The sequence below is a fragment of the Tamandua tetradactyla genome, chromosome 2 (assembly GCF_023851605.1).
Source record: "Tamandua tetradactyla isolate mTamTet1 chromosome 2, mTamTet1.pri, whole genome shotgun sequence".
Classification (NCBI taxonomy): Eukaryota; Metazoa; Chordata; class Mammalia; order Pilosa; family Myrmecophagidae; genus Tamandua; species Tamandua tetradactyla.
In genome coordinates this window covers 19,128,672-19,142,671 of record NC_135328.1, presented here as the reverse complement: position 1 = coordinate 19,142,671, position 14,000 = coordinate 19,128,672, and the positions used below count along the sequence as shown (strand labels likewise).

The following is a 14,000-nucleotide window of genomic DNA, read 5'->3' as shown; positions in this document are numbered from 1 at the left end:
TAAAATTTTCAAACCAGCTTTTGTTGGCCTGAAAAATCCATAGGGATAGACCTTTCAACTTCATTTTCCTTTAAGGAATCTTATAAGGACTTAGCCTTTTCTCGTATGATGCCAGAGTCTATCTGAATGCCATTTTTATTACAATCTTGCACCAAGAAGAACATCGCACTTTCTATGCAAGAGATGCGGATCTTGTAATTTATGCCAATGCTTTGCAGTTGTTGGTATAACTGTAGCAATGGCTCTGCAGATTTCCTTCTCTCTTTTCTTTATATGCCTTATGGTCAATCATTAACACTGTAATGGCAGACAACTATAGCAGTTTTCTTGTCTGAATGAAGCATATCTAACAATGCTACTTTTTCTTTCATCACTTTTCTGTTTCTTATAATTTCTTATGCCTATCCACAATACATTAAAACCACTGTGGGGAAAATCACAATGTGGAAGGGGTAATTATAGTCTTTTTTCTTGAAAATCATGCACACAGTAGAATCAAACACACACCCACTTCCTAACCCTCACCCACAGAATTCCCATCCCAACAGCCTGAGGCAACCAGTATTACTTTTTCATGCAGCCTTCCAAATTTACTAAATACACAGCATATGCACGTTTGTGTGCACACAAGTCCATCTTTTTTTTTTAAACACAAAAGGGATCATGAAACAAATCACTTGATATATTTTAGACATTTTCCCATATTTTTCTATATTTGTTTTAACAGCTACATTATACTCCTTTGTAGGGATGTATAATTTATTTACCCAATTCCTAATGATGGGCCTTTCATTTTCAGGATATATTCCTGTTATAAATGATGCCTCAATAATCATTCTTTTACACATAATCTCATAGAGAAAGTTCCACCAAATGGAAAGCTCTACTCATTCTAATTACCTGAGTCTTCAGAGTCAAAACTTGGTCTGCCAGCTCCTCCTTCTCCTCTTTCAGCAACTTATGGATCTGATTGGACTTGATACGTTCTGACATAAGCTTAAAATTTGCATCATCCTTTTCCCGCAACTGCTGCATCAAACGGATATTTTGCTCCTGCATGTCTTCAAAGGCCTGGCCTGTGACATCCATCTCAGAGAGGAGAGCTTCTTCCTCCTAAAAGAAGGAAGAACCTCCACTTTAATCGCATCTTCTAACTCAAAGAAATGGGCACAGAAAACTAAACTTTCCCAGTGTTCATTTCAAAATAAATTAACCTAGTAACAGAGAGAGAGACTTTTAAGAAACTTGGTTTTGTCACTAGGTTAGCTCTAGCAATACAGAAGTAGTCCTGTTATCCAGGACTGATTGTTGATCTGTACTCGGAATCATTTAAAGTAGGCAAAAATTATACCTTCCTCAATCAAACAAACTGATCAAATGGCATTGGGTTCAGAGAACTTCTATCCTAAGACCTTACATTTTCTCATACATTCCCACAATTATAACACTGAACTTAACCAAAAGGCTTTCCAACAGTACGGCAAAACTCCAAAATTTCATAACTATCTGATAGGCAAATACTGGTATCTAAGAATAGTTTTAATTTGCATTTGTCCTCTTCCATAAACCCATGGAAGAGCTAGTAAAAAACAAGTAAATTCCTTTTAGATTTGTAGTAGAATAGACCTGAGCATCTTTTCATATGTTTAAGAGCTATTTGTGTTCTTGTCTGTGACTCATCCATACACTTTGCCCATCTTTCTAATAAATCATCAGGTTTTCTTCCCTATTAATTTCTGGAAGGTTGTTTTAATAAAATACGTTTTAGAAAGATAAGCCCTTTTGTGACAGGCGTCAAAATATTTTTTCCCGTTTATCATTAATCTTGTGGCTTTGTCAAAACTATTTCTGCCATGTACAATTTATATATATGATAAAATAATCAATCTTTTCTCTCATGTATTTCTAGGCTTTTAGTAATAGTTTAAAAAGTCTATTCTACTACAAATCTAAAAGGAATTTACTTGTTTTTTCCTAGCTCTTCCATGGGTTCATTTTAAAAATATTACTGCTGGGCAGGCCATGGTGGCTCAGCAGGCAGTGTTCTTGCCTGCCATGCTGGAGACCTGGATTAGATTCCCGGTGCCTGCCCATGCAAAAAAAAAAAAAATTACTGCTGTGATCCATTTGGAAATTATGCTAGTATAGAGGGTTCAAGTATACAACTAGTTTCTTCCAATACTATTTTTCTTATGTTTGCTCCATCATTTAATAGTCTTTCTTCCCCTACTCATTTAAAATGATCATCTATTAAATACCCATGTATGCCAATTTGAATCTGTTGTATAACCAGAAAAGCCAAAGCCTTTAATCCTCATTCAGTATTGCTGGGTGGAATCTTTTTTATTGTTTCTATAAAGATGTGTTTCCACCCATTCAAGGTCGGATTGCTACTAGAGCCCTTTAAGAGGGAACCATTTTGGAAAGAGCCAACAGAGCCCACATAGCCAGAGACCTCTGGAGATAGAGAAGGAAAATGTCCATAGGGAAGCCTTATGATATGAGAAGAGAAAGAAAGCTAGCAGATGTCACCATATGCCTTTCCAGTTGAGAGGTGTTCTGGACTTATCAGCCTTTCTTGATTCAAAGTACCTTTCCCTAGATGCCTTAGTTTGGACATTCATGGCCTTAGAACTGCAAACTTGGAACTTAATAAATTTCCTTTTTTAAAAGTAATTCCATTTTTGGTATATTGCATTCCAGTAGCTTTTACAAACTAAAATAGCATGTATACTTTGGTCTATTACTGGACTTTCTATTCAGTTCCAACAACGTGTCTATTCATATACCAATCCCATGCTATTTTATCTACTGAAACTTTTTAATATGTGGTAGAGATGGGAAGCAGAATCCCCTTCTCCCCCATCACTGTTCTTCAGTTTTCTTGGCCATTCTTGTTTATTTCTCCAAATATACTTTAAAATCAATTTGCCCAGCACTAAAATTAACAAAAGCAAAACAGAAAAAAAAAATAGCATTTTTAGTGGAATCACTTTCAATTTAAATGCTAACTGAAGAAGAATTTACATTTTTAAGGTACTGAATCATGCTATAGAAGAACAGTGTGTGTTTTTTCTTTCCACTTGTTCTAGGACCTATAGTAGCAAAATTTCCTGTAAATAATTCTATTCTTTTTCAAAAAGAGAAAGGTGGTAAGGAAAGCTCAAAACCCATTTTCACACACACACACACACACACACACACACACACAAATGTGTATAGAATCTAATGATTCTTTTTTCAAGGTACTTGATCAAGTTTCAGAAAAACTGCATCTCAACATTTTGCTATTTCTTAGGAACAGTAAAGGTGTTACTACTAACAGTGACAATACATATGGTTTCTCTAACCATTTTTTGGTATCTTTGTCATTCAATGTTAACAAAAATCACTGAAATACAGAATATACATTATGAGAAGGAAAATAAATCTCTGTATACAGTTCCAATACCCAGAAACAACAACAGTTAGCTTATTGGTTATTAATTTATAATCTTTTTTTGAGGGTATGGTTTTCTTGGTTTCATGTATTTGTACTTATAAAGTGGATAAACATTTATCTTTTGTTCCCTTTCATAGTCACTATATATGTTTGAACAACTGGCTATCCATCTGAAAATCAAAGTAAATTTTCTGCCTCAGAAATACACAAAACAAAATAACAGATGAACTACTTTGATGTAAATAATCAAATAAACAAAGTACTTTGGAGAAAAAAATATGAACTAAATGTATGAAATAGCAAATTTTGCCTGCAGTAACTTATTCTTGAAAAGTAACATTTATTTAAAGAGACAATTAAATAAAGTGTCCCCACCTGCTTGGCCATGGCCAGCTTCTTCTGCAGGTATTCTATCTGCTCCTCCACTGCTCGGATCTTCCTCAAGGCATCTTCATCAGCCATTTTCTTGTTCTCCTTTTTCTCTTTTTCCTCTAGATCCTTAAGTCTTTGCCTTAAATCTTCCAACTACAGGAAGAAAGGAATCACACAAAACAAAGAATAAGTTATAATGCAATTTCAAATGTTAATCAACACTACGCACATATGGGGGGCCCGTAACACCAAAAGAACCCTTCCAGAACTGTGGAACGAAGAGATGAGTGATATACTAGTACATCACATTACAAAACTTGCTTTAATGTCACTCCATTCCAACATTACATGTTTCGATAAGCAATATTTTTGAGGAGGGCACATGTACCTTTCTTTAGAACAGTAAATTCTCTTTCTTTTTTCTTAGGCCCCTAATTTTTAAGAATATAAGATATTCCTCCCCAAAATCCAAAAGAGAACCACTACAGCAATGATTTTTATGGAGAGAGGGAGAAATAAAAAGTTTGAAAAAGCTGTTCTTAACCCCAGTAATTCTGATATATCTTACCAACTTAAAGAAAACCTGAAAATCTCTATTTTTACATGGGCATTGAAAAGGCAGAAAATATTGCTGAGTTTATAACTTTAAAGGGAAAGATACTATACCCTCCAGAAGTGTGAAAGAAAATCTCCCAAATGAAGATTTTTAACCAGAATGACAGGTAAAGCCAGACTAGACTACCTCTGATTTAGACTTCTTCTCAGCTGCCATTAGCTGGACTTTGTCCCTCTGTTCCTTTGGAGCAGAGCGGTACATATCTAGTAGTAGTTTCATCTCCTTTTGGCTCTCCTGTGCCTTCCTTTGATGGGGGTGGTACAAAGGGGAACAGCATAATGAGAAAACAAATGGCATCAGAGCAAGGGAATTTCAAACTGAGCAAAATAATTTAAAACAAAGTTTTATTTTACACTTTATAGTACACATCTAAAAGACCAAAGTTTTGCACAGACTATTAAGAGACTTATGCATAGATTCAGAAAGCACAGAGAAGTAAACTGTATAAATGAATTATTTCTACCTTAAGACAAAGTTGTCCAATATAGAGTTATGAAATAAACACCTGTAATACTTATTAAAAGTACGGACCCCGCTTGGAAACTGAGATTCAATCAGTCTATAATGGAGTCCAGGAAGCTATTTTAAACCAGTCACCAGATGATTTGATACCACACTTGAAAAAACAAAGATCAAGAAGGGGGAAAAAGGAGGGGGGGAGAATTTGGAAGCTTAAAAATAACTTGCTAATCCTAAATTTGATCGCTGAATGACTAACCATCAGCTAAAGACTAAAACTCTATCTCTTACTACGTTGCCAACCCTCTTAATTATACTTTTATTTATGAAAACGGCGTAAGTGTTTTGAACACAGTGGTCCCTCAAATCCAGATTAATAAGGGGTCAATCATGAAAAATGGGGAAGAAGTAGTATTATAAGAAATATTATTGAGCCTAACCAGTTCTACCCAAGAAGTCATTTCAGGAGACAGGGTAACGTGAAGTTACGGTGAACATAATCTTACATTATGTCAAAGATCTATATTACTGTTCCAATGCCTGGGGAAGTAAATTTCTTAAGGTATCTCTTAAAATGACCTGGCATAGGCACAAACTAGTTAACTACCAGGTAAACAGATCATTCAAGCTACAGTAATACATATACTCTATCTAGCAAAATTTAACTCATAATTAATGCTGACAATCTGCCCAAATCCAGTAAGTAGCTGTAGTTAATTTTGGGTAATTCTACAAGTGTTATTTCCAATTTTGACACCCCTTCCCTTACTTCAGATTCATGAAGAATAAGGCTAACACCATGGGGTTTACTGATATCTGAACACTGAACTAGACTACGCACTAGCCATGTGGACCATTTTGACTGCATACTTGATCAAGAGCTGAGACCACATTAATTTTATGTTTAGCTAGACCTAAAATAGTACAATTATCAGATTATCATGCCACCAAGCAAACCTTTCATACCTAATGCCCTAACCTTAGTTTTTGGATCAGGAAACTGTTACTCTAAACATATCTCTTACTTGAGTTCAATCTTCAACTGTTTGATAATTTCTGCTTCCTTTTTCCTTCCCTCATCATGTTTCCCTTTCTCTTTATCCTTGGTAGAATCTCTCTCTTTTTCTGACTCTTTTAATTTCTGCTTCTCTCGTTCTCTCTCCTTTTCCTTCTCCCGCTCTCTTTCTTTTTCTCGCTCTCTCTCTTTCTCCCTCCTCTCTCGTTCTCGTTCTTCTTCATCCCGTTTGGACTTCAACTCGCTGGCTTCCTCCTGAGATGACTTCAATGCTGAGGACTGGGAGGATAAGTCCTCTGGATCTTGTTTTAGCTCAGCAGGCTCATCCTTGGGGTCCTCAGTACTAGACTGCGACTGCAGAAGGGCACTGCCACTGCGCAGACGTGTCTGGAAGGACAAAGAAAGAACAGACACACCTCACTTACGATAGCCACAGTGCTTTCTCCACTCAAAGATGGCTTTACAAACTTAACAGCACACCATAATTGTTCTGCTGTCTCTGGTTACCTTGTTCAGGTCAGACTGGGCTTCTCTCAGTTTCCGCTTATACCTGAGGACCTCCCCTTTCAGCTGGTGATTGTGATTCTGGAGGCTACTGATGAGGTGGCGCATCTCCCGGTTTATAGGGCCTAAATACAGCAACAGCAGAACTGTGATGAGGGCAAAGGCACAAGGAGAGGAAGTGCAAAGCACATCAGGAACCTCCAACAAATAGGGAGCATTATCCAGAAAGAGTCCCTCTCAGAAGATGAAAATAAAACTGAGTTAAAAAGCAAATATCCAGGCTGTAGCTCCAAAGTTAATCATAGGATTTGATGTAAGATCCTTTAGAACTGGTGAGTACAAATTAATACTAATGAACCCTGGTGATGACATCATATCTTTCAAGGAAAGCATTTTAAGCAGGCCAATTGTAGGGTGGAGCAAAAGTAGTGATACCTGCTTGTTCGTTGGCAGCCAATGTCTGCTCAAATTCTATCCTCAGCATTTCATACTCCTTGCGGACCTGGGCCAGTGTATCTTCCAGCTGGATCACTTCTGTCCTCAGCTTCTTATGAAGACTCACCTCATCTCGCTACACACAGTGAAAGATATAGTAAATTTAAGTCATTTGATAGATATTAAAAGACCAACTACTATGCTCTCATGCTTTCACATTTTTATATATGTTGTTCTCACTGCTATATACGCCATCCTTCACCATATTTTCCTACTAGTAAACTTCTCTTTAACCTTAAAATTCATACTTCTTCAAGTGGCATCAGAAGATTCCAGTCAAATCAGACACACTTTCTCTCTTATCGCTGCACTTTTTGGATATGCCTCCATTATACCACACTGCATTCTAACTGATATATTTCTCCCCACAGACTTTAAGAACCTTAAGAGCAGGCACTCTATGCCTCATCTTTGTACCATCCAGCATCTAGAAGAGTAAAGACTGACAGAGACTCTATCAATGTTTACTTAATGAATGAGAGATTAATTGTGCCTAACAGAGTAAAACATATGTGGCAGAAGACAAAACAAGGCCATCACCTCGATGAGTTCCACCTGGCGCTGGTGCGTGCCCCTGGTGCCATGGAGTAGGGTCCGAGCCTCGTCCAAGTGTGCCTTCAGCTGTAGGCTCTCATTGTACAGGACGGAGAACTGAGACTGCATGCAGCGGTACTCTGGAGTCTCCTTAACGACCTCTTCCACTGCACTACGCAACTCCACCTGAGAGGTCCCAAAGAAAAGCAAGTCAGAGCAGAGCCATGAGTGCCAGGCATGTGGAATACCATCTCCGGTGGGCAGACAGCCACAAGAAAGATCTAAAATCAAATGAAAAAAAAAGCATATCATAAACATGGTGCATTAGAGAAACTTCCCATGAAACAGTGAATATAGTAAAATTTTCTTCTCTTCTTGATTTTGTATTCATTCACAAAGATTCACAACCTAGTCACAGAAAAGTTCCCTTGCAATAAAGGGACCTTTTTAAGCAATTTCTGTAATTACTTTAAATTCAAGTCTTCATAAAGTTTTTATCAAAAATATTGTTCTAAAGACATGCTTCCTTCTATTAAATATATCTACTTTTTGCATGAGCTTTAATTTAAAAACCTGAATTAGAAAGTAATTACATGCCCCTGACAAATTGTGACACTAGAACAAAAACATTAGGAATGCAATCTCAGATTGGAAGAACAGGGTTAAAAAAAGAATAATCTGCTCACTTAAAACTCACAAAATTAACTGATATAGTATGAGGCAAATCAAGCACAGAAAAATGTACCCAATACTATTATATTAGTGCTGTTAAGCATTTACTGATAGATGAATTTCAATCACAGATTTATCACTCCCTCAGTGAATCGTTATGATGGTGTGGGCCATACGAAAGCACTCCCTCCCTCACAAACTTTCATTACCCTGCATACTACACAGCCTACAGGAACCACTAACAGCTGTATCCAAATCCAGTAGCTCTTTCTAAAAGAAGGACAACATAGAATATCTGTCATCTATTGAACATAACAAGTATTTCCCATGTGTTCACCACTGACTCATTTGACCTGATAAGGAAAGGGTTGAGCACACTGTAAAAGAGGGAATTAACGGTCATAGAAGTTATGGAACTTTTCCAAAGTCACACAGTTAAGTGATGGAAATGGAACTGGAGCTCAGTGAATCACTCAGAGCCTGAGTTCTTAACCACTTCAGAATGCAGTACTTATAGCTCACCCAGATTAATGCTGACACTTTTTAAAGCCAATAAAAGAAATATCTGTAGAGAACACTCATTAGTGATTTATAATCACAATTAGTTGGTATAATTACAAAAAGAGGGGAAAGGTGGGGAAAATAAGGCAAAGCAAATGGCAAAGCAAAAGATTATGGTAAGGTGAAGGGAACGAAACAGTGAACTCTTTACTCCAACATCATTTGGAAAATAAAGTATGTATAAAAGAAGCTGTCAGCACATGATGAGGCTACATCTCTTAATTGGGGTATTACAGTAAGTTCGCAAGCTGCCAGAATATGATATACCAGAAATGGAACAGCTTTTAAAAAGGGAATTTAATCATTTACAAGTTTACAGTTCTAAGCCTATGAAAATGTCCAAATTAAGGCACTAACAAGAGGTTACCTTCACTCAAGAAAGACTGATAGATCTGGAACAGCTCTGTCAACTGAGAAGTGATATGGCTGGTAGCTGCTGGTCCCTTGCTCCTGGGCTCTGTGCTTTCAGCCTTTGTTCCTGTGGGGCTTTCTCACTTTGCTTCTCTGGGACTGGCCTTCGACTCTTGGCTTCCTTTGGCTCTCTCCAGGTTCTGGCTTGCTTAATATCTCATGGTGATGTCTGCTGGGCACCAAGCATATCCAAACATCCAGATCTCTGTTCCCCATGTGTTCACATCTACGTCAGCTCTGCTGTGAACTTCCTGTCAGCTCTGAGGTTTCTGTCATTTCTGATTCTCTCCAAAATGTCTCCTCTTTTAAAGGATTCCAGTAAACTAATTAAGGCCCATCCGGAATAGGGAGAGTCAAATCTCCATCTATTCAAAAGGTTACACCCAAAATTGGGCATGCCACATCTCTGTTAAGATTATCTAATCAATAGCTTCCTACCTACAGTACTGAATTAGTATTAAAATATGGCTTTTCTGGGGTACATAATACTTCCAAGCCAGCACAAGTGGGGAGCAGAATACTAGCGTTAAACAAATAATTACTCCAGAAAAAGATAGAATACTTGTATAATGTATAAAGATAAAAGTGGTAACAAGTACAAAAATAAAAATGGTGTGGAGACAGAGAGGTATAAGAAAAGTACAGGTGCATGCTATTATAGTTAAGTTGGTATCAAACGAAATATTGTTATATATTTAGGATGTTAAATTTTAATCCCATGGTAATCACAAAGAAAATAGATGAAAATATATCCAGATAGAAATGAGATGGCATGCAATAAGGTACAGCACAAGAAAGCAAACAAATATAAAAGTAGGCTTTAAAAGAAATGAGGGACAAAAAAGGTATAAGACTTTCAAAAATGGCAGAAGAAAGGTGTGTTATTATCAATAGTGACTTTAAATGTAAAAAAATTCAACTCTCCAGTCAAAAGTCAAAGATTGGCAGAATGGACAAAAAAGTTTGACCCACCCATATGCTGCCTGCCAGAGATTCACCTTGAAGTCAAAAATAAAAGTAGGCTAACAGTGAGACTGAGGTGGAGAAGATGGCAGTTGCAGTTTCAAGAACAGGTGGAACTGGCTATGGATAATTCATATGATTCCAATCAATGAAACTCAGGTAATGGAATTCCACCTGAGAAAAACAACTTCCTTGCGTCAGAAGATCATGGGCAGAAAATCTTAAGTGTATTACAGAATTTTCAAGAACAAAATGTCTTTTACAATTTCAAAATCTCATGAAAGATGAAGCAATCTCATGACATCATTGTGTGTTAGCAACATGCAGTGACTTTTTCAGGTCTATGTTTGAAGTAAACATGGAGATGATGGAAATGTTACCATCAGTAATTTATCCTCCAAAGCAGTAAAAGCATTTCTTGATTATGCCTATACTGAAAAAACAAAGATGACAGAAGAAATGTTCTTCCAGTTGTCATCATTTCTTCAAGTTTCTTTCCTATCCAAAGCTTGCAGTGACTTTTTAATACAAAGTATTGGTCTTGTAGGAAAAAAACAGGCTGACAGTGAAAGGATGGAAAAAATATATAGCATGCAAGCAGTAACCAAAAGAGAGCTGAGCCTATACTATTATCAGCTAAAATATTCCATAAAGTAAAAAAAAGTTACAAGATTGCTTTTGTGAAGCTTATTTCTTTAGTGAAGAATCTAAGCCAACCTATAGTTATGCCTAAGAGTTACTTCTCAGATGTGGCCTTTCTCTAAGCCCAACTCTGCAAGGAAAATCAGTACCCTTCCCACTAAGTGGGACATGGCATTCAGGGGTTTAAGTCTCCCTGGCAACTTGGGACACTACTCCAAGGGATGAGCCTGGTCCTGGAACTATGGGATCAACAAGCCTTCCTGACCAAAAGAGGGAAAAGAAACATAACAAAATACGTATCAGTGATTAAAAGAGTTCAAATAGAATTGAGAGGCTATTCTGGAGGCTACTCTTAGGCAAGCTTTAGTTAGTTATTGCAAATTACCATTGTTTGCCAACTCCCAACCAAACCATTCCTGTTAACCCTAAAGAACACCTAGAGCTCTATCTGACATTCTACAAAAGTTTCACATACCAAAATTACTTTCCAGAAATCTACAACCTCCAAATGGGTTCCTAGGCCAGGTAAGTACTGAAACCCAGAGGTGCCAGTCTCTAGGAACGTCAACTAGTTCTACACTCTATCCCATATTATCAACACCTCTTTTCAACATGAAAAAGTTAGAATGGGCAGAGGCCAAATGTCCCTAAAGATTGGGAGAAGGATCAAAGGAAAAGAAGGCATTATAACAGAGAATACAGGATCTAACAAATGAGTACGACAGCTAAATCATTATACTGATATTTATTTTAGTCACCACTGTCTTAGAGCAACTAGAAGGAAAAAACTAAAATTGTGGAAAAATAATCCATACCAAACTCTGAAATCTGTTCTATAACAACTCATTACAGTGTACTTTGAAATGTATTGCTTTTTTACATATATGCTATGCTTCATAATAAAAAAGGTTTAAAAAACAGTTCTGAGAGACTGGTCATTACATATTGATAAAGGGCACAATTCAACAGGAAGATGTAATAATTATAAATAAATATGTACCTAACAGCCCAAAAACATATGAAGCAAATACTGACAGATTTGAAGGGAGAAACTGATGGTTTTCAATTAATAGTAGGAGACTTTAACACTCTCAATAGTAGATAAAACATCTGGTCAGATTGGTAAGAAAGCACAAGACATGAATAATATACTAAACCAACTAGACTTAACAGATACTTTCAGAATATTGTGCCCAACGAAAACAGAATACACATTTTTCTTGAGTGCACATGAATCATTTTCCAGGATAGACCATGTTAGCTCACAAAAAAGTCTCAATAAGTTAAAAATATTGAAATCATACAACATATATTCTCCAACCACAAAAGAAGGAAGTTAGAAATCAGTAACAGAGGGACAAAGGGAAAATTCCCCAATATGTGGAAATTAAACAACACACTCTTAAAGGAAATAAGAAAATATCTTGAGGCAAATGAAATGAAAACAATATACCCAAACTTATGAAATGCAGTGAAGGCAATGCTGAGAGGGAAATTCATAGCTCTAAATGCTTACACTAAAAATGAAGAAAGACTTCAAATCAGAGACCTAACCTCAAAATTGGAAGAACTAGAAAAAGAGCAAACTAAATCCAAAGCAAACAGAAGAAAGGAAATAACAATGACAGGAGTGGCAATAAATGAAATAGAAAAACAAACAAAAAGAAACAATCAACAAAGCCAAAAGTCTTTGAAAAGATCAACCAAAGCAACAAAACTTTCCCTAGACTGACAAAGAAAAGGAGAGAATACAAATAACAAAAATCAGAAATGAAAAGGGGGACATTACCACCAGCCCCACTAAAATAAAGACTATAAGTGGATACTATGAAGAACTGCATGCCAATAAATTAGATAACCTAGATGAAATGGACAATTCCTAGAAACACACAAACTACATAAAATGACTCAAGAAGGAATAGGAGATCTCAACAAACCAATTACTAGTAAAGAGATTGAATCAGTAATCAAAAATCTCACAACAAAGAAAAGCCCAGGATCAGATGTTTTCCCAGGAGAATTCTATCAGTATTCCAAGAAGACTTAACTCCAGTTTTGCTTAAGCTCTTTCAAAAAAAATTGAAGAGAGAACACTCTCTAACTCATTCTGCAAGGCCAATGTCACCCTCATATCAAAGTTGGATAAAAATATCGAAAGGAAAGGAAACTACAGACCAATTATTTCTTATGAATAAAAATGCAAAAAATCTCAGCAAAATACTAGCAAACCAAATCAAATAGCATATTCAAGGATCATACACCATGATCAAGCAGGATTTATCCTTGGTTTGCAAGGTTGGTTCAACATAAGAAAATCAATTAATGTAAAATGCCACATTAAGAAGGAAAGAAAACAAATGATCATCTCAATTGAGGCAAAAAAAAAAAAAACTGACAAAATGCAGCACCCTTTCTTGATAAAAACACTTAGAAAAATAGGAATAGAAGGAAACTTTCTCAACATGATAAAGGGTATATATGAAAAACCTACAGCATTTTATTATTGGAGTTTTTCATATACTGTATATGAATCAGTTGCCAGATACATTAGTATCAATGACTTATAATCCAATCTATGGTTTCCTTTTTATCACAATTAATAATATTGGTAAATAAAAAATATAAGTAAATTTTCATTTGTTTTACTTTCTGTTTACTGCCTTTATAACCATGATTCATAAATTCTTGCTTATTCCAGTGCAGGAAACCCCTGTTATTTAGTTTTTCTAGAAGTCTTGCTTGTTTACTTGTTATATTACCCAATTAAAGAGGCAAAATTTTTTCCGATTTTGCATCTCATATTAATGTTTGAAATTTTGAGAAATATGGAAAAGGCTTTTGTCAATATAGGTATCATACTTTCCCAGTGACTTTTATTGAAAGGACATTTTGTTTCCCTTTGACTTGCCTTGTTGCCTTGTTGTAAACAAGGGCTATATATATATATATATATATGTGTGTGTGTGTGTCTATGTATGCATTCTCTATTCTGTTCCACTGGTCTATTTATCAGTCTTTTCACAAATTCCATATACCTTAATTACTACTGCTCTGTAGAAATAATGAATTCTGTCAGTGTAAATTATTCAACATTTTATTCCTCAAAATTATCATAGCTTTTTGAGCACTGGTTATTATATATAAAGTTTAGGAATAACTGATTTTTAGAAATTACAAATTCACACACACAAAGAAAAATTAGTGACATTTTAATTCATATTTCACTGGATTGTGTAAATAGCTTGGTAAGACTTAGTATCTTAAAAAATGAGGAGTTTTCTTATATGAATTACATCTATTTTTCCATGTTTACA

At 36.0% G+C, this 14,000-nt stretch overlaps 1 protein-coding gene across 4 annotated transcripts in view; it reads right to left on the bottom strand.

Moving 5' to 3' along the window:
- The window catches only part of RNF20 (ring finger protein 20), a 40,058-nt gene that overhangs the window by 3,682 nt on the left and 22,376 nt on the right, over nt 1-14,000 (bottom strand). For 3 of the 4 annotated variants that reach the window (XM_077140573.1, XM_077140583.1, XM_077140597.1), the window contains 7 exons: nt 7,444-7,623; nt 6,844-6,979; nt 6,412-6,554; nt 5,915-6,291; nt 4,557-4,674; nt 3,818-3,967; nt 901-1,113 (listed from right to left, as the gene is read on the bottom strand). In XM_077140573.1, the coding sequence (XP_076996688.1) occupies nt 901-1,113; nt 3,818-3,967; nt 4,557-4,674; nt 5,915-6,291; nt 6,412-6,554; nt 6,844-6,979; nt 7,444-7,623 (1,317 nt within the window). The remainder of the gene's footprint in view (nt 1-900; nt 1,114-3,817; nt 3,968-4,556; nt 4,675-5,914; nt 6,292-6,411; nt 6,555-6,843; nt 6,980-7,443; nt 7,624-14,000) is intronic. The other variant, XM_077140591.1, reaches the window with a different exon arrangement.